Genomic DNA, 24,814 nt, shown 5'->3' on the forward strand with positions numbered 1-24,814 from the left:
GTCATCTATATGCAGCAAACAATAATGATAGTCTTTGTATAGTTAGATTGTCTGCAAGCAAAATACTCCAGGTCTGTATGACTGTTAAGCCTATGGTTATTAAAGTGGTTGGCTCTGATATATTTCTAGCTACAACAACAAGGGATCATTTTGCTTTTCACATTTGGCATGTAACAGTAACATAATTAACAAATACTGCATCTGTTGCAGTTTAACGATTTCAGTGTAAAGGTTGTTTACGTAGTTATCTGCTGAACTAACCTGAATACATCCTGCTTTTCCTGTGCTCTCCATCCGTGAGGCTACATTGACTGAATTGCCCCAAATATCATAATGAGGTTTTCTTGCACCAATGACACCAGCAGTAATTGGGCCATGATTAATTCCTGTCAAATAATGAGAAAAGTTTGAAGTGGATAATATAAGATTTTTCCATTATTCATTGCATTTCAATAATGGTTTCTGATGTACTAAGAATTGTATTATAGATGTCATTCATAGCCAGTTGTTTAATGAATAATAATATGATAACTAATTTTAAACATTTTTCAATAAAATTAATCGAACTTACAGAGTTCTTAATTGGATATTTAGAGATTGATGCTGAACAACAGTGGGTAAAATTCCTTAATGTCCACATATATTAGATATTGCTATATAATCTAAAGTTATATAACCTAGTGAGGAAACTGAATTTGGCCAGTTTTACACTTAAAATTACCTCACTATGTCTGTACTGATGTAAAAGTACTGATAATTTTATTAATTAGATTTTTTTTGTACTAAGCATTTTTTATGGTTAGACAACTCAAATTAATGACATGATCATTCAAAGCAATTGATATAAGTAGCTTTGGTTAAGCGTTTACTTTACTTTTTAGAAGTTTCTATGGAACCAATGAAGTCATAGCTATTGCACGGTATTTACAGGTTTGGTTATCAGAGCAATAATCTTCAGCTCTCTTCTTTTGGTGTCTAGGGTTTATAAGTGACCAGTCATCAGGGCCAGTTGCAGGCCCAAGTGACATAGACAGTCATTTTAGACACTGAGTAGAGAGGTGCCAGTGGTGCTCAAGTGGAAAATTTGTTTACAGTGTGCATCATAATTATTAGTGAAAACTGGTATTAGTGAAGGTATATGATGCTAGAAGCAAAAATGTTTCAGTAAACATGAGTCTGCAAACAAGTTATTTGCTAGATAATTGCAAATGTTTGGTTACAGGTCACCACTGACTTCAGTATCAAATACTGCCCTATTTCATTTAAATATATTTCAATAGTTAAGTTTTCGGTAGGGATGAAATATCACCAAATGATGAAATTTTGATCTTAGCACTCATTCTTTATACTGTAAATTCTCTGCTAAGCTCCATTATCTTATACTGACATAACTCTCAGCACTTTTTGAAAGTTTCCAAATCTTCTTGACTTTACCAACATTTTGCACCTAGTGGTGAAACAAGTTTTTTTAAAACTCTAGGGGTACCGTACTTCAAGCTAACACTTTCTCAAGAACAGTTGTGTCAACTGTCACCTTTAGTCAATTAAAACAGTGTCTTCAGGACAACAGATTCAGACTTTAATTTGAAATATTTTGCTAAGTAAAACCTTGACACAGTCAACATAATGCTTTTATCCATGGGAATAACTGTCAGTGCATATAATGAAGTACTGTAGAAGTTATTTATGATTTTATTAATTGAATACCCTTCTTTTGTTAATCACACACAATCTTGTGTGTTCCTTTTCATTTAAATATATAAAAATGTTTAGCATATTTATCTATTTTCAATTACTTTCATGGTAAATTTTCTGAAATTTGATTGCTTAACTACCAGTTTTCAACATGTGTAATGCACAACTTATGCACTTTCATTATGTTTGACACATTAGTTTAAAATTAGGTGACATTTTTGTAGGCCTATTTTTGTCTGACCTTTTCTGAAGGAAAATTAAATATTTTGTAGATTGTAGGATTAAAAAGTTAATTATTTATAAAAAAACAAATATTCTTTATTTTCATTCTTTCTGCTTGCTTTAAAAGGTAGCACAATTTTTTTGAAGCTGGAATAGTGTAGTAGGTCTAGTTCATTCTGCTTTCACTAAAGTTTCTAAAGATCTCAGGAACTATCTTAAAAGGGAATGAATTGTTTCTTCTTTTAATACACTCCTGGAAATGGAAAAAAAGAACACATTGACACCAGTGTGTCAGACCCACCATACTTGCTCCGGACACTGCGAGAGGGCTGTACAAGCAATGATCACACGCACGGCACAGCGGACACACCAGGAACTGTGTTGTTGGCCGTCGAATGGCGCTAGCTGCGCAGCATTTGTGCACCGCCGCCGTCAGTGTCAGCCACTTTACCGTGGCATACGGAGCTCCATCGCAGTCTTTAACATTGGTAGCATGCCGCGACAGCGTGGGCGTGAACCATATGTGCAGTTGACGGACTTTGAGCGAGGGCATATAGTGGGCATGCGGGAGGCCGGGTGGACGTACCGGCGAATTGCTCAACATGTGGGGCGTGAGGTTTTCACAGTACATCGATGTTGTCGCCAGTGGTCGGCGGAAGGTGCACGTGCCTGTCGACCTGGGACCGGACCACAGCGACGCACGGATGCACGCCAAGACCGTAGGATCCTACGCAGTGCGGTAGGGGACTGCACCGCCACTTCCCAGCAAATTAGGGACACTGTTGCTCCTGGGGTATTGGCGAGGACCATTCGCAACCATCTCCATGAAGCTGGGCTACGGTCCCGCACACCGTTAGGCCGTCTTCCGCTCACGCCCCAACATGGTGCAGCCTGCCTCCAGTGGTGTCGCGACAGGCGTGAATGGAGGGACGAATGGAGACGTGTCGTCTTCAGCGATGAGAGTCGCTTCGGCCTTGGTGCCAATGATGGTCGTATGCATGTTTGGCGCCGTGCAGGTGAGCACCACAAACAGGACTGCATACGACCGAGGCACACAGGGCCAGCACCCGGCATCACGGTGTGGGGAGCGATCTCCTACACTGGCCGTACACCTCTGGTGATCGTCGAGGGGACACTGAATAGTGCACGGTACATCCAAACCGTCATCGAACCCATCGTTCTACCATTCCTAGACCGGCTAGGGAACTTGCTGTTCCAACAGGACAATGCACGTCCGCATGTATCCCGTGCCACCCAACGTGCTCTAGAAGGCGTAAGTCAACTACCCTGGCCAGCAAGATCTCCGGATCTGTCCCCCATTGGGCATGTTTGGGACCGGATGAAGCGTCATCTCACGCGGTCTGCATGTCCAGCACGAACGCTGGTCCAACTGAGGCACCAGGTGGAAATGGCATGGCAAGCCGTTCCACAGGACTACATCCAGCATCTCTATGATCGTCTCCATGGGAGAATAGCAGCCTGCAATGCTGCGAAAGGTGGATATACACTGTACTTGTGCCGACATTGTGCATGCTCTGTTGCCTGTGTCTATGTGCCTGTGGTTCTGTCAGTGTGATCATGTGATGTATCTGACCCCAGGAATGTGTCAATAAAGTTTCCCCTTCCTGGGACAATGAATTCACGGTGTTCTTATTTCAATTTCCAGGAGTGTATATGTGTTGTAGTCCTCTTTGTTACAACTAGTGATACAGCCAGTCATGCTAGATAGAGCAAATATAAAACATTAAAAGAACTGTCACATCTACAGTGACATTCTTGTTCTGCATTCTGATCGTGACAGACCACTTGGTGCCATCCAGCTGACATGTTTTACTCTGCTAATGGTGTCATTCAGGTGTGGTAGAGTGGGGTACAGAGTCTGCATACCACTCTCCCAGCTGTTGTCAGCTTCTCAGAGCTTGGAGCCACTATACAAAACATAAACAGAATTGTCAAGTCTACAGAGACATTTTTGCTCTGCAATCTGACCCTGACACCAGTTGCTGCCAACCAGCTGCTAATAGTGTCATCAGATATGGGAGACAGGGGTGCAGATTCTGCACACCACTCTCCCAGCTGTTGTCAACTTCCCAGAGTGTGGAGCTACTCTTTCCCATTGCAATAGCAACTCAGCTGGCATAATGAGGCTGAGTGAGGTCTACTACACTCCTCCCACCAAGTAGAAACCCTTGTCAGTTCTGGGATTTGAACTTCAATCCTCCACTGACCATCCAACTGCAGAGGTGGACTGTACAATGGAATAATGAGATTTATGTCCCTGTCTACACTGAGAACAATCCCTTTGCCACACAGTTCATACAAATATTTGTTGAACAGTTCTCACATGAAAGTCATTCTGTTAGTGCCAAATCTTTTAACATGAATATCAAGCAAACTCATGAAAAGATATGCATGTAAAGTCTATCATATTGAAGATAATAATGTTTTAGTTTCTAAAGCTTGCTGTTTTCTATCTATGTAAATATTTGTGAGGTGAATTTTACTTTGTTTTTAAGTTTCAGCACTCTTTTTTGTGTTAATTAGATATTGGTTAGATAGGAATGGATAGTGCTCCAGAAGAGAATTTTCTCATGCAGTAGTGTGAGAAATCTGCACCAAATCACAACCTTAACCCAGAGCCTTACAGTAATGCTGTTTTGAGCTGACTTATGGTGAAAAAACACATATGCATAATCTTGTGATTTTGCATTTGTATGTGCAACTTTCCAGATGACAAAAGAAAACTTAATAAAGTATACAATTTCTAAGCAACATATTATTGTGGTATCAAACAAAAACACAATGTCCTTACAGAGTATCCTAATATGTATAACATATTTATATGTTACTTGACTTGTAATTGTGATCAATCTTTATAACATGTTATATTATAGGTTACAGCTTCCACTGTTCTGTTTGAGTAATGACTACCAAAGGTTTGGCACTAAAGGTACTAAAATTCAGGAGGAACTGCAAAAAGTAACTTAAGATATTGGTCGCTAAATGCTATGGACAAAGCCAGAACTGGCACAAAGCTCCTGAAATGACTTTAGTGCTGCCAGTTCTTCTAAGCTGAGTTTTAAGCAATGAAGTTCAACAGCATAGTAAACAGCCAAAAGATGACTTGTAATATTGGTACGAAATATCACCTTGGTGATTGGGAATGATTGGGTGAGTGACAATGACTGAGTGAATGAGAATGAGAGAGAATATTCTAATTTTATCTAAATTGAAAGTGGAAGGGGAAGAAAGGAAAGAAAGGGAAAGGGAAGGAACTTACGATGTCAGCTATAGTGAGACTTTATGCATTCGTATAATTGATCACTAATTTTATGTGGAATTATACGTAATTTTATATTAATTGGAGATCCAGGTAGCAGGTTGGACAAGAATCCAATAACCATGTCAATGGGATGCTACTGTCACCATCTTTTTGTCCCAGCTTCACATTTGCAAAGATCATATATTTTGTGTCTTGGAAGACCTCCAGTGTAGCTTGCTATCAATAAGTCAGTGGAAGGGCTTGAAAATTTTTCCAATGAATACAGCATTTTCACAAAATCATGATTATTATGCATTGCAGTCAGTTGCAACATAGGTGATCCAGTCTTTGTCATTAATGCGGTGACCAGAGGCACCTAGCACACCTATTTACCAAAATAAATTAATGTAATATGGAATATAAGCATGCTTTCGTTGTTGTTTCCAGAGTCAGTGTATGCTAATAAGGGAGAGAGAGAAAGAGACTTTCAATAATGATGGCATCAGTTAAAGTAAGTAATATGAATAACAGAATGCGTAAAGCTGTATATTTCAGGCACTGAGCCGTCAACTGGTAAATAAACAAAAACTGGACTTTATAAAGGAAAACAATTGTCTAAAGCTTTGTTAAGTTTTTGTTATTGGTTGGGACTTCATTAGTTTCATTGGATTGATCCAGCAGAGTGAATTCAGAGACATGCTACAGAACTGTTAAGTCCAGGATGACGTAGAAAGCAATAGTAGACACAGTTCTCTTTCGATTTCAGAATTCTCATGTGTTATGAATGAAAGAAAACAATTCCCCACTTTATTTAATTCTTACTCATACAGTAGCATATCTAACAAATGGTGAACATCTTACAGTTTAACATGGAACTGTGGCATTTTGTAAATTTGTATAGTCATACACAAAAATTTATAAATACCACTGTTGTCAACCACAGACCTGGCAGTGACTTTAGTGGCCCATCAAAGTACATTAAGTGTGTCATAAAAAAGAAAGGTGGAAGATTTAAAGCTAAATACAGAAACATATTGTTGCAATCCAGCCTCAGTTACAGTACAAAAGTCTGTAAGAGTTAATTTATAGATCATGACTACTGTGTTATGCAACAAATGATAGAAAGTAGTATATTAATTTTTCAATTGCTATGAAGGTAAATTGTACCTAATATGTACATTAAGTTTCAGTATGTTTTTTTTTCGCTAGCAGTCAATAATGTCTTCCTGATAAGTGTGTCACTGTGACAGTGCAAGGCTACAAGTAGACAGAATGTCTGGCTAATACTGACTATTGGTAGGCAATACTCAAGTTCTGCTGATACACACATTTTAAACTAAAAAAAACTCTAGCCTTAAAAATGGATAGGAAAGAGGTATAGATTTGGAAAAACTAAAAAAAGGCGATAAGTTAGGCATGAGATTGAAAGAGAGTCTTCTTTTTTGAGGACTAGGGGAGGCTAATAGTTTTGAAAGCTAGGAATAGTTTTCTTGTACATATAAATAAATGTATAAGTGTACTGAAATTTTAACTCATGAAGGTAAGCAGAGGTCAGCCATTCTGTCTCTATCATTTTACAGTTTTCTTAAGTTAATTCTCCTTTTGACACAATAATATCCTAATTTGATCATCAATTCAGCAAGGAAAATATTAAACTCACCCATTTTTAGCACAAAGTGGTTGAAACTCTGTTCGTTAATACTCTGTAGTGCTTTCTTGAGCTCAAGTGCAAACTGAACAAGGAGAGACAGATGTGCCCACCTTACTGTAATAGGATCATCAGGCTGAAGGAAAAGAAAAAAGAAAAACAGTTTAATTGAGCAATGCTATATCTGAACTGCAAGTCCAGCAAATATGTGGAATCTATTACTACTTCCATTCATCATTTAATGTCTCTTACTAAAATACAGTCAAATCCATAACAGCCATCCTGAAAGTAGCAGTCATAACAAAAACAATGTACATAAATGGGCAAATACTTTCAAAAATTTAAACTAATAAAAGTGCTATATCAAAGCAAGGAAACTGACATTTCTCTTTCTGTAAGGAAAATTTTTCAGTAAATAAATCCCATGAAATTATTAATATTGGAGGAAAAAGAGATCCGCCTTCATTGTAGTGGTGGAAAATGTGCGATATATGGAGAGAGTGCTGGGCAGAGAATGGGAAAGTAACACACGATGGATTTAGCAAAGATCTGAAAAGAGGGTGGTGGTATTAGTGTTGAGATGCATGAAAGAAAAGTTCTTCCAACAAGTGTTAGATGAGGTGAGGTGGACATACACTCTAAGACAAAAATAAATAAATAAATAAATAAATAAATAAATAAAAGATACACCATGAAGGAGATGTGATGTGCATGTACAGACAAACAAATAATTGCAATTTCAGAAAAAAGTGGATGGTTTATTCAAGAGAAAGAGCTTCACAAATTGAGCCAGTCGTAACATGTTGGTCCACTTTTGGCTCTTATGTGATCCGTTATTTGGCTTGGCATTGGTTGATAGAGTCATTGGGTGTCCTCCTGTGTTATATTGTGCCAATTTCTGTCCTATTGGCACATTAGATTGTCAGAACCCCAAGATACTCATAATGGTCCAAACATCCTTAACTGGGGAGAGATCTCACAACTCCAATGGCAAAGGTAGGATTTGGCAAACATGAAGACAAGCAGTAGGACCTTTTTCTGTGTGCTGGTGGATGTTATCTTGCTGAAATGTAAGCCCAGAAAAGCTTACAATGAAGGACAATAAAACAGGGCATAGAATATTGATGACATACCACTTTTCTGTTAGGGTGTTGTGGATGATATCCAAAGGGGTACTGCTATGAAAAGAAATGGCACCCCACACCATCACATCAGGTTTTCAGGCTGTATGGTGGAAGACAGTCAGGGTAGTATCCCACTGTTCTCTGGGTTGTCTCCAGACAGTTCTTTGGCATGGAATCTCACTGACTAGAGTTGATCTTCATTAAAGAGTCCACTTTGAACTGGGCTTCGATTACCAGCGAAAATATATGTGGGTACACCCTGAGCAGCAGTGGAATACCAACCTGATTGTCACACACCATACAGGCTGAAACCCAGAAGTGATGATCAGGGGTGGTATTTCTTTTCAATTCAGCACTCATTTGGTTGGTATCTTTTGCACCCTTACAGAAAAGTGGTATGTCAATGATGTTCTTTGCCCTACTTTGTTTTCCTTCATGGTGAGGACATTCTGGGCTAACATTTCAGCGAGGTAATGCCTGTCACACGCGGTGAGTTTCTACTGCTTATCTTCATGCTTGGTAAACCCTACATTAGCCAGTCAGGTTGTCAGAGCTCTTCCAGTTGAGAAAATTTGTAGCATTATGGGCAGGGCCCTCCACCATCCCAGGATTCTGGTAATCTAGTGAGCAGTTTGAAATAATTTGGCATGGTATCATTCCGGAGGACATACAATATCTTTATCAATCAATACCAAGCTAAAGAACTGCTTGCATAAGGGCCCAGGTGGACTAATTCATTATTGACTAGCTCAGTTTGTGAAACTCTCTGTCTTGCATAAATCATCCAATTTTTCTGAAGCTGTAATCATTTGTTTGTGCATATACATGACATCTACTGACTTCTGTCCCATTTGGATAATTTCTTTGTGGTGCCTTGATTTTTGTCTTAGAGGCAGGGGTTCCCAACCTGGTGGTAATTACCCCTAAGGAATAAAATGTAATTTTCTGAGATGCAAACGAATTTTGGTTGTGAAACAAAATTATTTTTAAAAGATTATTACTATTATGATTAATTTGTAAGCCAGAAATATGTAAGTTACCAATAACTATATATTTTTCAAATGCCATTGTTAATGTGTGACCCAATGTAATGGAAGTTACAGCTAGTAAAATGAATGTATGAATAACATTTTCTTCACATACTTCACCCACTGCACACATATTTATAGCTTTTTGCCATGCATCTATGACAGTAAAACTGAGACATACTTGTCACGTATGCTTAAATATTTCACAAAATTGCTTCTCTGAGTTCTAGGCAGTTCATGCAGTAGATCAGAAATTTCTTCATTATCCATTTTGCAACAATAAATCAACAGCACAACAGAAAATTAACTTCATAATGGCTATTATACTGCTGCAGGCCCTAAACAGTTTTGTCATTATTTTTGTTGCTGTTATTGTTATTAGTGACAGTGGTGAGACACAAAGCACTGCCAGCCCGAAGATTTACAATTACTGGCAGCTCAGAAGTAAGGAGTTGAGGAATCAAGTAATTTAAAATGAGCAGCACTGATTACAGTGCAGACATTTTAAGCTGGCTGATTTGAAATGTGGCTGCAGCGTGTGTGTGAAGCAGTCACTAGGGAGAGGATTTGTGCAGAGGAAGTAAGTTTTGTAACAGGTGTCTTGTCTTTTTGCCTAAATGTGGATATTTTGCTTTCTCTTCTGAGGAGTTGTATGTAACACTCACAATGTGCTGAGGCTTGCATCATTATACAGGTGAGAATTAGGGCTGTTCCTGGTGACCTACATAATTACCTCACAACACAGCAGAGCTAACATTTTTAAAAAAGAAGTCAAACCATACGTCGATAATTAAACTGGGATTGTATGAAGGTATTGCAGAACTCCGTTTGTTTACCATAACATATATCACATGTTTTAAAATATTTGAGGCTTTTACAAACCATCCTTCAGGTCCTTAAGATGTGGTAACTGGATAAAGTTGAAATTTTCCTTTAAAATTGAGAAAAGCCTATCTTATCCTCAGACCAGGAAAGATAAAAACACTGTGAAAATGATTAAAATGGCCCTGAATAGATTCTCATTTTAGGATTTAAAACATTTTCCCTCTGTCCATTATTCAACCTTCCAGCAGGTTGTTGTAGTTGGTGACTAATAGTTGCAAAGCTGGAAGACAGAGAAATCATGTCTCACTAGACCCTAGACAGGAGTTCTCACTAATGCAACTATTGTTAACAATTGGAGAAAAGCTGTAATACCCAAAATACAAACTTCAAGGACACCATTCTCTCTTTCAGCGTTGTCAGATGGGACATGAGTGTACTTAAAATAATTTTGGTGGAGGAAGGATCTAAGAACCTTCGAGTGATGAGAAGATGTCTTTGGAAGCACTGCTAATGGAGATGTGTAAGCATATTACGCTTATAAGTACTCTCTTAAGGCTTTGAAAGTCAAAAAAATTAAACATGACTAAGCTTTTTATTTTATTTATCAGTTGTTGCTCATGGCTTTGTGAAAGTCATTTCTAGCTGATGCCTGTGGAGCAGTTTGCAACTCACATTTCTTAAACTTTACTGTTTTTGTAGGTGAATGATGAATGCGTACATAGAGCAGAGTGTTGTTTTGCTGAGTTATTATAAATTTCATTTTTTTCAAAATGTCCAAACATACCTCTTATCAAATTTGTATAGTACATGCAGTTTTCCATAAATTTTATTAATGCTATGCGAGACTTAAATGATAATGTTTTATTCTCATTAGAATGAATGTTGTTTGAAAATATTGCTAGAACCTTATGCTAGAGGTTTTCTTTCACAGTATTAAGATGTATTGTGTCTGATTGTTTGGAATGAAATGGTGAATTTTCAAGTCAGATTTTAGTGGACAGTTCTAGTATAAAATCTTCAACAAACAGTTGTTTGTACTCAGGTGGTGCACAATCCGTCTGCACCCACTATTTGTACCCAATGTCATCTTACAGGTTAACATCTTTGCATAAAGTATGACTCTTAATTCATCTTTTCCTAGATACCTATCTCATCAGTAATGTATGCAATCTTTTGATTCTGTACTGCATACTGTCACACCATTAAAACATTATCATCAGTTTGACAATCTGATGAGTGGCACAAACACACAAGGAATGAATTTAGGGTGTCCTTAGAGTGATACATCACTTGGGTCTGAGCTGAAAGACTTTGCAGAAGCCTAACTTACTTTGATAAGAAACAGACATCTCTATCAAGCTATGTAGCAACAGTTCTGGTTTTGAACTTTTATCCCATCAATTTTACAAACACAAAGTTTCTCATTCCTTGACAACATCTACTGATTTCATCATTCTAAAAATTCCAAGCACTTTTTTTTCCAGGATCAAAGAGATAGTTGCTCAAACTTCTGTTTCTTGTGTTACCAAAATGACAATATATTTTTTTTCGATTCTCTGGCAGATTTCACTATTCTCTCAAAAATTACAAACTCTCTAGTTGTCTTTCTGATGAAAAAACTGTTTGCTGCCATTGTCTGAACCAGAATTATTTCACTGTGACTTTATATGCATGGTTTAGATTTACTTTCAAAGAAGTTTCAATATAATTCATACAGTTTTCACTCTCACATTGTTCATAAACAGACAATGAAGACTGCTGTATTTCTTTGGGATGGAAACTGCTTGCGATTGCTACTTCATTAGTTATCAGTTTCTGGGAACGGTTAACTTTACACCTGGTATAAACTTTCAACTCACATTTTTGGACCCTTCTTTAGTTTAACTGGTGAAGTGTCAGTCGGAATCAAACTTACATAAGGTGTAAATCAAACAATGGAAAATCCAGAATGGAATGTAACACTGTTATGAGAAGGAAAGTTGCTACTCACCATTTAGCAGAGATGCTGATTCACAGATAGGCACAACAAAAAGACTTTTGCATTTAGAGTTTTTGGCCATTGGCCTTTGTCAACAGACACATATATATGCAAACACACACACTCACACAAATGCAGCTCACAAACACAATGGCAGCCTCAGGCAACTGGAACCACACTCCAAGGAGCAGCACCAGTGCATGATGGGAATGGTGACTGGGTGGGGGTAAGGGGAGGCTGAGGGGGGGAGGGGGGCAGATAGTATGGTAGGGGTGGCAGACAGTGAAGTGCTGCAGGTTATACATGGGCAGGGGAGAGGAGGGAAAGTGGGGGAAGTAACAGAAAAGGAGAGAAATAAAATGACTGGGTGTGGTGGTGGATTGACAGCTGTGTAGTGCTTAAATGGAAATAGGGAGGGGCTGGATGGGTTAGGACAGTGACTAACTAAGGTTGAGGCCAGGAGGTTTACGAGAACATAGGATGTATTGCAGGGAAAGATTCCACTTGTGCAATACAGAAAATCTGGTGTTGGTCGGAAGGATCCATATGGCACAGACTGTGAAGCAGTCACTGAAATAAAGAATATCATGTTTCGCAGCATGTTCAGCAATGATATGGTCCACTTGTTTCTTGGCTACAGTTTGTCAGTGCCCATTCATGTGGACAGTCAGCTTGTTGGTTGTCATACCTACATAGAATGCAGCAAGGTGGTTGCAGCTTAGCTTTTATACCACATGACTGGTTTCGCAGGTAGCCCTGCCTTTAATGGGATAGGTGATCTTAGTGACTGGACTGGAGTAAGTGGTGGTGGATGGATGTATGGGCCAGGTCTTGCATCTAAGTCTATTACAGGGGTATGAGCCATGAGGTATGGGACTAGGGGGTGGGGTTGTGTAAGGATGGATCACTATATTGTGGACGAGCACTACACAGCCGTCAATCCACCACCACACCCAATGTTTTTTCTTTTATTCTCCTTTTACATTTCTCCCCCCCCCCCCCCCCCCCGTCTAATCTGCAGTACTTCACTTCCACCACCCCCACCATACTATCCGTCCCCCCCATCCTCTTTACCCCCACCCAGTCGCCACTCCCAACATGCACTGGTGCTGTTGCTTGCAGTGTGGTTTCAATTGCCTGAGACTGCAGTTGTGTGTGTGTGTTTTGTTTGTTTGTTTGTTTGCTTCTCATCTTCATCTACATCCTCTTCCATTTTCATAATATTGCCCTCAAGCATATATTGCTTGTGCTTACATTTGCTTCTACATCGTTAAATTTGTGCTCTAGCTATTCCTGCTTAGCCATTTTGCACTTCCTGTTGATCTCATTTTTTATACATTTGTATTCCCTTCACTATTTCATCTCTCCCATTCCTCTTGTATTGTACTCCTTTCCCCTGTTCTTGTCAGTCATTCTCTAATGCTCCCTCTGAAACCCTCTACAACCACTGGTTCTTTCAGTTTATCCAGGTCCCATGTCCTTGAATTCTTGCCTTTTTCCAATTTCTTCAGTTTTAATTCACAGTTCATAACCAATAAACGCTGGTCAGAGGCCACATCTGCCCATGGAAATGTCTTACAATTTAAAACCTGGTACCAAAATCTCTGTCTTACAATTATATAACCAATCTAAAACCTTCTAGAGTCTCCAGGTCTCTTCCATGTATACAACCTTCTTTCAAGATTCTTAAACCAACTGTTAGCCATGATTAAATTATGCTCTGTGCAAAATTCTACCAAGCAGCTTCCTCTTTCATTCATCTCTCTCACTCCATATTCACCTACAACTTTTCCTTCTCTTCCTTTTCCTACTACCAAGTACCATTTCCCCATGACTATCAAATTTTTATTTTCCTTAATTATCTGAGTAATTTCTTTTATCTCACCATAAATTTCCTAATCTCCTCCTCATCTGCAGAGCTAGTTAGCATAAAAACTTGTACTACTGTAATGGGTGTGGGTTTCTTGTCTATCTTGACTACAGTAATGCATTCACTGTACTATTCATAATAGCTGATCGCTGTTCCTACTTTTTTTTATTCATTATTAAACTTATTCCTGCATTACCGCTATTTTATTTTTTATTTATAATTCCGTATTCACCTGACCAGAAGTCTTGTTCCTCCACCCACTGAACTTCACTAATTCTCCCTGTATCTAGCTAGCTTTAACCTAACTATTTCTATTTTTAAATTTTCCAACCTACCTGCCCAATTAAGGGATCTGACATTCCATGCTCCAACCATAGAATAACAGTTTTGTTTCTCCTGATAACGATGCCCTCCTGAGTAGTCCTCAAATGGAGACCTGAATGGGGGACTATTTTACCTCCAGAGTAACGACACAGTAGGGCTGCATGCCCTTGAGAAAATTACAGCTGTAGTTTCCACTTGCTTTTAGCTGTTTGCAATATCAGCATACCAAGGCCAAATCAGTCAATTATCTAGACTGTTGCCCTGCAACTACTGAAAAGGTTGCTGCCCCTCTTCAGGAACCACGTTTGTCTGGCCTCTCAAGAGATACACCTCTGCTGTGGTTGTACCTACAGTACAACTATCTGTATTACTGAGGCATGCAAGCCCCACAACCAATGACTAGGTCCATGGTTTGTGTCGGGGGTGGGATAGTGAGAATACATTTTCAAAAATAATTTTTTTTTTACCTCTTACATTTTAAAGTTTATCCATTTATTCCAACTATGACACAACCTCATATCAAGTCCCTGAGTGAAGCTGGATACACAGCTAGTGATTTATAAATGGCATATCCTTTGTTTAGGTCTTTGTCAGATGATCCCAGCAAAACTCTGGTCACTTGTAAGCATTGTTAGTTTTTGTTTCAAGGGATAGTTACTGTTCCAATTTACAACTTACTCATCTTTGAAACTAGTCCATAAGCCTGATTATAACACTCTACCTTTTGATTTATTCTATTAGATACGTTATCCAAAACCTGCTTGGTATGGGAAAACCACATAAAAGTTCTTTTGCAGCATCTGCTTGGGCTGACCACCTAGTGTCCAACAACCCCTTAAAAATTGAAATTTTTGAACTAGTTTCTATCACTGCTTTCAAAAGAAGACCCATCTATAGGTAGAAGCAAAAAAAAATGTATAGAGGCTTTCAAAAAAATCGAAGAAAAAGGATGTTAAACAGTACTATTGGATCTCATTAGTTCACAGGAACCACAAAAGAAACTATGACACAAAAAAGCAGGAACCATGAAACTACAGTGTATTATACAATAATAATAGTCCACTAACAAGAAAGCAGCCTTCACTCTAGATGGCTCAAATCAGAAGTACTGGAAGAAAAGTGGAAGGAATGACTGACTGTAATAGTAGACTTGCAAAAGTAAATACATTGTCCATCAGTTACTTTCTAATTTGTAATCAACAGAACCCTATTATAGCTGATTGGCTTATTATGAATAGCTTGGACAACATTAGGTAGCTTCTCAATATTTGTAAATTTTGTGGTGTTGTCAACTTATGACACATAATTATGGTATGACCAGCACTAACTTTTAGAAATGAAGTAAAACTGTTGCTACTCATTGTATATTTGGCCACCACTGTCTTTCCATTGGATAGTAGGTACAATATCATCCATATCTAACTTGATAGATTGTTTTACACCTGGGCATGGGAACCTCTAATGTGCAGGGTATTTACTAACTCCTGTTGCATGGCTAATCCACCACTATAGATGCCCTTTTCAAGTTACTAGAATATCTTGCCTGAGTGGGCTGCATGAAAAGGTGAAATGCTGTCTAAAGATTTATGTATAGAGTATGAGGAATTTTTAGCACCAGTTAATATGTTGGTGTGGTTGTGCAGTGTTCAAGCATACTGGATGGCAGTCCATCATCTTGGGTTCAATTCTTGTTGCTACCATCATTACTTTTTTTCATCACAATGTCAAATGATTAATTATAAAATTTAAATATATTTAAACAGTTCTATTCATATACATTACATTAATATACTCAGTTTAGGTATGCTTGCTACCCTTCTCTTCAGCCAGAAAGCTACCACATTGTAAGATCTAAATTTTTGCATGAGCCACCACTGCATTGGTATCTGAGCAGTTCTCTAACAGAAATGCATGAAAGTGAATTTCAAGTTCAGTTTGCCTAAACTGTGATATTGACACTAACTTTATTGTATATTTCCACTCAAATTAAGATCTGTTGTCGTTATCTACATTATTGCATTGTAAAAAAAAGAGACGTGTAATATTGTCTCTGAGATGGAGAAAACAACAGCTACATTGGATTTATGTTTTGACATCTCGCTACCAAGAAAGACCAAATAAATGAGGGGGCACGGGTCTGTCACAAAACTCTACAGGTGTAACTCCACACAATTGGTTTCTTTTCTTGTAGGTTTGAAGTTTTGCCACATTTCATTTTCAATGGTGTCAACAGCTGAATGAAGCTCTTGCACTTTTGGCAACTTGGAAAATTTCAGTTGCCACCTGCTGATTTTTAAGTCAAGCCTCATGTTACAAGTGTTACATGAATTTTCTGCTGAACAAATGGGACTTTTGTCAAGTCACTCAAACCTGAGGTTCACTGATAAACTGAACTAATCTATTGTTTTCATCATGAGTTACTACTCAGGTGTAAAAGGACATACCATGTTCACAAAAGTTTGTTTCTAATAGATCAGACTGTAGGAAATAAACAGAAAAATATTGGAATACTCTCTTTCATATTCTAAAGGTGGCAGTCAAGGGGCACAAAAGGGAAGCAATTGTTGAGAAAGGAATGAAACAAGGTTGTAGCCTATCCCCTATGTTATTCAATCTGTATATTGAGCAAGTAGTAAAAGAAACAAGAGAAAAATTTGGAGTAGAAATTAATTCTGTCAGAGACAGCAAAGGACTTGAAAGAACTGTTGGACAGAATAGACAGTGTTTTGGAAGTAGGATTTAAGATGAATATCAAGAAAAGCAATATGAGAATAATGGAATGTAGTTGAATTAAATCAGGTGATACTGAGGGAATTAGATTAGGAAATGATACACTTAAATTAGCAGATGAGTTTTGCTCTTTGGGAAGTAAAGTAACTGATGATGATCAAAGTAGGGAGGATGTAAAATATAGACTGGCAATGGCAAGAAAAGGTTTTCTGAAGAAGAGAAATTTGTTAACATCAATTATAGATTTAGATCTCAGGAAGTCCTTTCTGAAAGTATTTGTATGGAGTGTAGCCATATATGGAAGTGAAACATGGGTGAACACACTTTAGACAAGAAGAGAATAGAAGCTTTTCCAATGTGGTGCTACAGAAGAATGCTGAAGATTAAACGGGTGGATCATGTAACTAATGAGGAGGTACTGAATAGAATCGGAGAGAAGTGTGATTTGTGGTACAACCAGACTAGAAGAAGGGATCGTTATGAGGCATCAAAGGATCACAAATTTAGTATTAGAGGGAAGCATGGGGGGTAAAAATTATAGAGGGAGACCAAGAGATGAATACAGTAAGCAGATTCAGAATTATGTAGGTTGCAGTGATTACTCAGACATGAAGAGCTTGCACAGGATAGAGTAGCATGGAAAGCTGCATCAGACCAGTCTTTGGAGTGAAGATCACAACAAGAAAATTCTATTTACAACACTTTTTTATAAACAAAATTTTGTTATCTAAGGTATATATGTACAATTTTTTCAAATTTCTTACTCGAGAGCAAGCTACATGTAGTTGACCATGAGAAAAGTGAGAGTCTTTGAGGTTGAAATCACAATATTTTAAAATTTGTTCTTACACTTTCTTAATTGTAAAACTGTAGGCTAATCTGATTGGAAATTCCAGTCTTTTAACTTGGAATGGCAATTCATAAGAGATTAGTGGGATTCTGGGGATAAATAGTGTGTGTCCTTTGTACTTTCCTGTCATTAGATGGCACTGATGATGTTATTCAATAGCTGTTTGGCAGTCATCCTTGTTCCATAATATAGGTTTTGTGGGTTGAGATTTCTGGGTATGTGATCAGAAATTCAATTTTAAGTCAAAGGCAGCATAATGGCATTCCTGGCATTTGCAAAGAGTTTAGAAATTCTATAGGGTAGTTCACACTTTCTTCAATCTTTACCATCATATCAGTCAATTTGTATATTCTCTCTTTACCAGGAAATTTATTTTTATCATTGATAATATTATTTTTAGTTACCAAAATTGCCACAACAAAAATCCAGTCCAAACCAGTATATTTTTGAACGATGTTTGGATAAATTTGGTCAATGAGTTCATTTTCAGTAGTGGCTATGTTGCAGAAATCACTATTGAGTTTAACAAGGCCAGTTGCTGGTCACTAAGGTATGTGTCTTTGCCTATTTGTAAAAATTGTTGAGTAAAATGTGCTGATGTTTCATCTTTTGATAGTTCAACTCTCATTTTTTCGTTAGTTGCAGTATTTATTTGTATGGGCAGAGATGTAATTTTTCTATAACTGGAAGTGTTTGTCAAAAATGTTTTAAAAATGTGGGTTTAGCTCCCCCCATCACTTCAGAGTTTCCTCACAAGTCTTGCAATGTTGTGTCCATGGCTACAAGTGATTTTTTGTGTGTCATCGTGTATTCATCCTAGAAGATAATTTTATCTTGCTTTAGAAGTTCACCCTGTCGAGATGCTTATGAGATTTTACATACTGGGAATCGTTCTTTGGCTATATTCAGTGGTAGTTGTAAGGTGGAATTGGGAACATCCTCTTTCCACAAGTGTGGCTGCAATACCGGATGATGATGCCAGTGCAAGCCGACATGTTGTTCACTGTTTATCTTCAGCAGCAATATATTTATTACAAACATTTTCCTGGTGTCACCTGCTGCTTCCAAGTAAATAATTCCGCCAGTGTTGTTGTGAATGCCGTCCAAGATAACAATGCAAATTTTCTTTTGAGGAGTGGTTTATTGTGAGCAGCATACTGAAGTAGTTTATTGGTATTGTATCTCTTTTCCTGAGAAAGTTTTGAAGTTTATCACACTGATAGCATCTTTTAATGGTACTTACATCCCAAGTTGTATTAAGATATGGTTGTTTACTGTTAAACATTCATCTTCTGGGAGAATAAATGTTTCATTGAAAATGTTGTTGTTGAATTTGACGGTCAGTTCAGGATAAGCTTGTTGGATTTGGTACCGTATGTCATCACCCATACTCTCTTTAATGGAGTCCATTAGCTGAGTTGGGTTTGAGGAGTTACATGTTGTTGGAATTATGATGAATAAGACTCTCATTTGTTCAGCTGGGTCTGTGAGTGAGATTTCCTGTTGTGTTAATTGCCAGAGGTTCTTGGTTTCCAGTAGTCCTAGGCACTGGTGTGGTTCTCCGTATATCTCCTCCTTTTATTTTAGTGACCCATTTTCGGTCCATGTAAGTTGCACTGCAATCGAAAGAAAGATGTCTTAATCATGACAATATCAACACAGTATTAATATGACATGATCCTGCCAGTTGGAGCACTATCATAAGTTCTTCATTCAGTGTAGCACAATGTTCCATGTGTGTATTTGTCACAGCTTTGAGTCTGACCTATGCCCTTATGTTTTATAATACTTTTGGTATTTGTTAAAGTTAATAAAACAACATATTTGAACCAGCTATCTTCAAAGTAAGTGACAGTGCACAAGCACACATTAATGCCACTCACCATCCAGACAGCAGGTGAAGTAGTTGTGTTCATTGCATTAATTTGAATGGCCATTTTTTGACCTAAAGATTTTAGTAATCTTTGCTCTAGATCTGTTCACCACGTACAAAAATTGAAGTGATCATTAAGAATTGAACTTAGAGCTTCTGCAATTATCCAGCAATGCTAACTATTAGATGCGAGTTATTTTTCTGGGACACAAATGTCACATAGTCAGATGAGACCAAATGAGAAGTAGCTTTTATACCAAAGATGCAACTGGGCACCTCTAAACTCTGTCAGTAATTCTTCTCATTGTCTCACATAAATTCTCACTCTTAGTTAGAATACACAATAAATATACCACTGTTCCCACCATATCTTTATGAGTGCTGTCACAAGTCAACAAAATTTTACCCTTGCAACCCAGAAAGCTAAGGGGGTCAATGCAGTTGGGTGGCTCTTAAACCTACTTAAAGCCATCCATCTTCCCCTGATTGTGGGCAGATCCTGTCACTCCATTATGAAACAGGCTGGTTTCACAGTTGGCTAAAGCCTGTATAACAGGTTACTCAGCAGCACATTCCATTTCTGGATGGCGTCAGGATGTTTTGGCTGAACGGTGACTATTTTGACTTGCTGAGCTTCAGTCTTGATGGCTTACTTTCAGGTACTGCTGCACCTGGAGGGTCAGTTGTCATTGGCAAATGGTTCACTTAAGAGCCAATTATCAAACATTTCTCTCTGAGCAGTGTCTACCGTGGCAGTAGAGTATATCAAGAAACTGATTGCTGTGTAGCAGTGTTGAATCTTCTCCTATTGAGAAGGCATGAAATTGCAAATTTATGAGGCTCTCAATTTGACACTGGGGACAGATGATGGCAGAAAGCCATACCACAGGATGTCTGTTAAAAGTCTTCATAAAGGAGGAAAATGCAGGACACCTGTGCAGTAAAGTCTTTTGAGAGCTTCAGCATTACAGTTAGATATGGAGAACATAAAGTTACACTAAAGCAGCTGATTACAAGTAGTTGTTAAGAGGGAGAGGAGTGGACTGGTTTTAATCAATGATAAATATGTTCTCTTCTCCCTTAGTTCTCTCCCCTTTAAAGTTGTCTTCCCCATGCACACTACAGTATCAAAGTACAGGAATATCAGACTGTCTCTACCTGTCACTGGCACATTAATGTTCCAGTGGATCAAGGAGCCATTTTAAAGTTAATGTTGCTCTTTTTCTTTTCACGTGTTTCTGTTCAGTTGGGAACACTATGACAAAAAAAAGGTTAGTTGAGAGACTCACTACTTCCCCCAAGCAGATGTCAAATTATAATTGTCCATGAGCTGATCATCCAAAAGTACTAATGATGTATGATTTAATGATTCTTTCTTTGGCATTTTCACATCCTTTTTCTTTTGATGAACAAGAGAATATCTCTGCAGTTGGTTCTATAATCCTAACTTTGCATCTCTCTTGCCAGTTGAAAAGGTTCTACATCTACATCTACATGGATACCCTGCAAATCACATTTAAGTGCCTGGCAGAGGGTTTTCTGAGAGGTGCCATTTTCTGTTGGTATCATCACTTTTATGATTTTCAGTTGATATCATCACTTTTATAGACGCTAGGATACACTGCAAGTCCATGATCATAGCAATAAACTTGCAGACACAGCTGTTTAAATAGAATTCAGTTAAACCACTGGTTGTTGTGGAGTTCGATAGAATTTTCCAGCTTCAGAATACAATATGAACTTCATAACATTTATTTCTCAATTGCTATTTGTTCAGAAATTATTGGAGATTAGCGATAAAAAGGTAAATAATAAGCTATTAACAGCAAATGAACAGCAAGAATATAGTAAAACTGAGAACACAACAGCTTTTTTCAGAGTAACAGCTATCTCTCTTATCTGCTTGATTCAAGTAGGCATCAGCATTACAAGGTGTGTTTCATTCACTGTAAGGCCATTAATGTCTACTTTTTGTACTAACATGCCAGTGTTGCAGGTTTAAAATTGCATAATAGGAGTCTTTGTGATGGTATTAAGACTTAAATTGTTAACTGTGAACTGCTTGTAGGCATCTCCATCTATCATCTGAGCTGTGCTAATGATGAGATTGGATCCTTGATTAGTATGCTCATGTAGTCAGCAAACATTACAGTTTTTGAGTCACCTTTTAAAGTTATGATCATTTATCATATGCACTAAATATGGCACTCCACAGGTTGCATTCTCTCATTCTGAAGTCAGCATCATGCCTAAGACAATCTGTTAATGAAACCCTCTACTCTACGTTATGAAGGCAAAATTCCATACAAGCAAGAGGAATGCTGGTCTTGCTATAACATTTTAGGTAGCTACCTAGAATTTGGCCATCTGTACAATCATACACTTTAGCAGGGTCATAGAATATACCAAATGGATAATATTTCTTGTTTAAGTCTGATAAAACTTAATTTGTGAGATTTTGTATTGCTTTCTCCGTGGAGAATTCTTTATGAAAATCAAACAGAAATGGTTAACAATTTCTCCTCAGTTAAATAAGATATTATTCTGTAATAGACCACTTTCTCAAAAACTTATGGAAAAACTGGAAGGAGTGATGTAGGATTGTGATGAGAGATGGCTTACTGATCATCAGTTTAGGTTATACATGTTCATCTTTGCTAGTGTGAAACACATCTCCTCTATTGAGCAAGTGCATTTTACAGCCCATGTTTGCAGAACCTTTTCTCTTACTTTGGATTGTACTACCACCCCTGAAAGTTGCCTACCCTACAGTCTTAGCAACAGCAGTTTCATTACATGTATTCCACTGTCAGAGGTATCAGAAAGGTTTACCTATAATTTTCAGCCCTTTTGTTTCAGGGTGCTTACCTCAAATTGATACATACATCCTTCTCCATCATCCTAGAAAATTTGTAACACCATCACTGAAACATCCTTTATACACATCCACTTATCCACTTACAGGCACTGGGGCCTATAACTTCGACACTGTGTAGTGTTTCCAGAATGACGAGATACTGGCAGCAGCAAAGCTGTGAGTACCGTGCGTGAGTCGTGCTTCGGTAGCTCAGATGGTAGAGCACTTGCCCGCGAAAGGCAAAGGTCCCGAGTTCGAGTCTCGGTTGGGCACACAGTTTTAATCTGCCTGGAAGTTCTGTGTAGTGTTGTTGGATGACGTTTCTGAACATGGGTTCCTGTGTAAAACTTGATCTAATAAGACCACTCTACATCCTCTAGAGGTGTGTAACATGAATTGTTAAACACCCTATATGTTGCAGGAAGTTAATAAATTGTTCTGATGCAGCCAGGTGTCATGAAGTTCCTGAGAGAGATCAGAAACCAGATACTAGATCATAAGGTGTGCCAGAAGGAGATATAGCTCAGATCATTAAGAGTAAGCTGAAAGTTAAGACTATCATCAGGAAGAAGAAATGTATATGGATACAAGGTACAGATCCGTTGAGGAATGATTATGTGCATTCAAAGTTCTCTGAGGCTGGAGCTATTGTGATTGTGAAAACCACAGCAGGTAGCTAAGCTGAGATGGATTCGACATCCTTGAAAAATGTAATAACAGAAATTGGATCAATAAAGTTAAATGAAGAGACTGTGGGTAAGGGATGAAGCACTTCAGTTGACTGACAAAGAAAAAAAAAACAAATGTTCAGGAAAAGTAAGGATTGCAGCAATATAAGCCACTTAGATATGAAACAGTAGAAAGTGAATTGGTTATAGGGAAAAATGTAATAAACTGAAAAGGAAGTGGTCATTGAAAAGGATGGCTTCAGTTTACAAAAAAGTCAAAATTAGTTTCAGAGAATTTAAAAGCAAACACATGACAGTCTAAAAAGTAATCCATTGTTGAATGCAGATGAGAGAATGTGTAAGTGTAGAAATAGTACATTTAGAACCTCAGTGAGAGGGATTAACTGTCTGCTAACATAACAGAAAATGAAAAGGGGATCCATTTAGAGTCTTTGCTTGACAGAGCTTTGAAAGACTTGCTAAAGAATAAGAAATAAGAAACAGAAACGTTCCTGCTGTTATGTAACTCTCCTAATTCACAATTTAATTACATAAAGTCAATCAAATACATTATTTTTCACTGATCCATAACAATGTTTATATGTTATAGAACTTTCTTCAGTTGCAAAGGTACATGTATAATTAAAATTGTGATGAGGAGATTTTGGTCTGTTAATTCTTGTTGCTGGTGAAATTAACTCCAAAACACATAACTGTATAAGTCAATTTTAAAATAAAATATGCATTGAAAATTATGTGCAGTAGGCATTTGAGAAGAATGGCTGTGAGGGATGAGATGGGGAGCAGGGGACAGTTCTTTTCCATGCCCTGGTTCTACCTGACCCGTGCTGTCTGAAAAATATTGCCTTACCAGTAGAGTTAATTGTGAGCATTATTCACCAGTTATGGTCTCTTAGGTCTTTCCATTATTTACAGCTTCATGCAAGTGCACCTATATGACGGTTTGTGGAGGGGAGTGTGGTAGACCTGGGGGTAATATATGCATTTCTAATATTTTGGAAGATGAATGCTGGCTTGTAAACAGCCACAAAAAAGTTCCAGTTCCAACCCTATTAAAAACCTGGCTGATGACTTATCAGCTACAAATATTGAAATACTGCCATCTTCTGATTTATAACATGTTTCTATGACAAAAAAGGAAATTTCCCTGACATATCATAAAAATTGCTGATTATGCATTATTTTGCTAAAAGCTACTGACTTTGTGTTATTTTTTATGTTATCATTTTTGCAAAATTTTCCTGCCCATAGTGATGTTTTAACTGAACAAAACAAAAAACCACATCTCAGTAGTTGCATGCACAGTACAGTGTTAATAAAGTACTGAGTCAGCAATTAGAGACACCATGGATGCACATGAAGAATTTTACTGGTATTATTTTTGAAGTATCAGTACAATTAAAATAATTTGTTATAGTTGCATTGTTCAAATCTCTTCAAGTCAGTCACTTTTGCAATTTTCACATAGTTGTATTAAATGTATTTAGAACAGCATACACTTTCTTTCTAGACCACGCCACCCTACTTGCAGCCACACTCCTGCTACATGCATTCTTCTCAGCTGCAGACAGTATTTCATATTTCATGAAGGAAATTTATCTAATTTATTAATAGAACATGTATCATTAAACTAGATGTAAAAATAAGTAATAATGGGCTTCATGTAGCAATAACAACAATCAAAAATTATAATATGATTATAGTTATGAATTGGTAAGGAGCAGACAGTTATGTTATGAAACTGGATTTCAGTTATATTACATAAATGACAAAGTTCTGGGAAAATATTGTATTCCCAGACATTTTAGAATAAATTACCACTATATTGTGTATTTTATA

At 37.7% G+C, this 24,814-nt stretch overlaps 1 protein-coding gene across 1 annotated transcript in view; it reads right to left on the reverse strand.

Moving 5' to 3' along the window:
• The window catches only part of LOC126335781 (adenylate cyclase type 3), an 861,859-nt gene that overhangs the window by 43,266 nt on the left and 793,779 nt on the right, over positions 1 to 24,814 (reverse strand). The window contains exons 21-22 of the mRNA XM_049999243.1: positions 6,840 to 6,963; positions 262 to 386 (exon numbers count right to left, since the gene is read on the reverse strand). Of these exons, the coding sequence (XP_049855200.1) occupies positions 262 to 386; positions 6,840 to 6,963 (249 nt within the window). The remainder of the gene's footprint in view (positions 1 to 261; positions 387 to 6,839; positions 6,964 to 24,814) is intronic.

This window comes from Schistocerca gregaria, chromosome 2 (assembly GCF_023897955.1).
Source record: "Schistocerca gregaria isolate iqSchGreg1 chromosome 2, iqSchGreg1.2, whole genome shotgun sequence".
Classification (NCBI taxonomy): domain Eukaryota; kingdom Metazoa; phylum Arthropoda; class Insecta; order Orthoptera; family Acrididae; genus Schistocerca; species Schistocerca gregaria.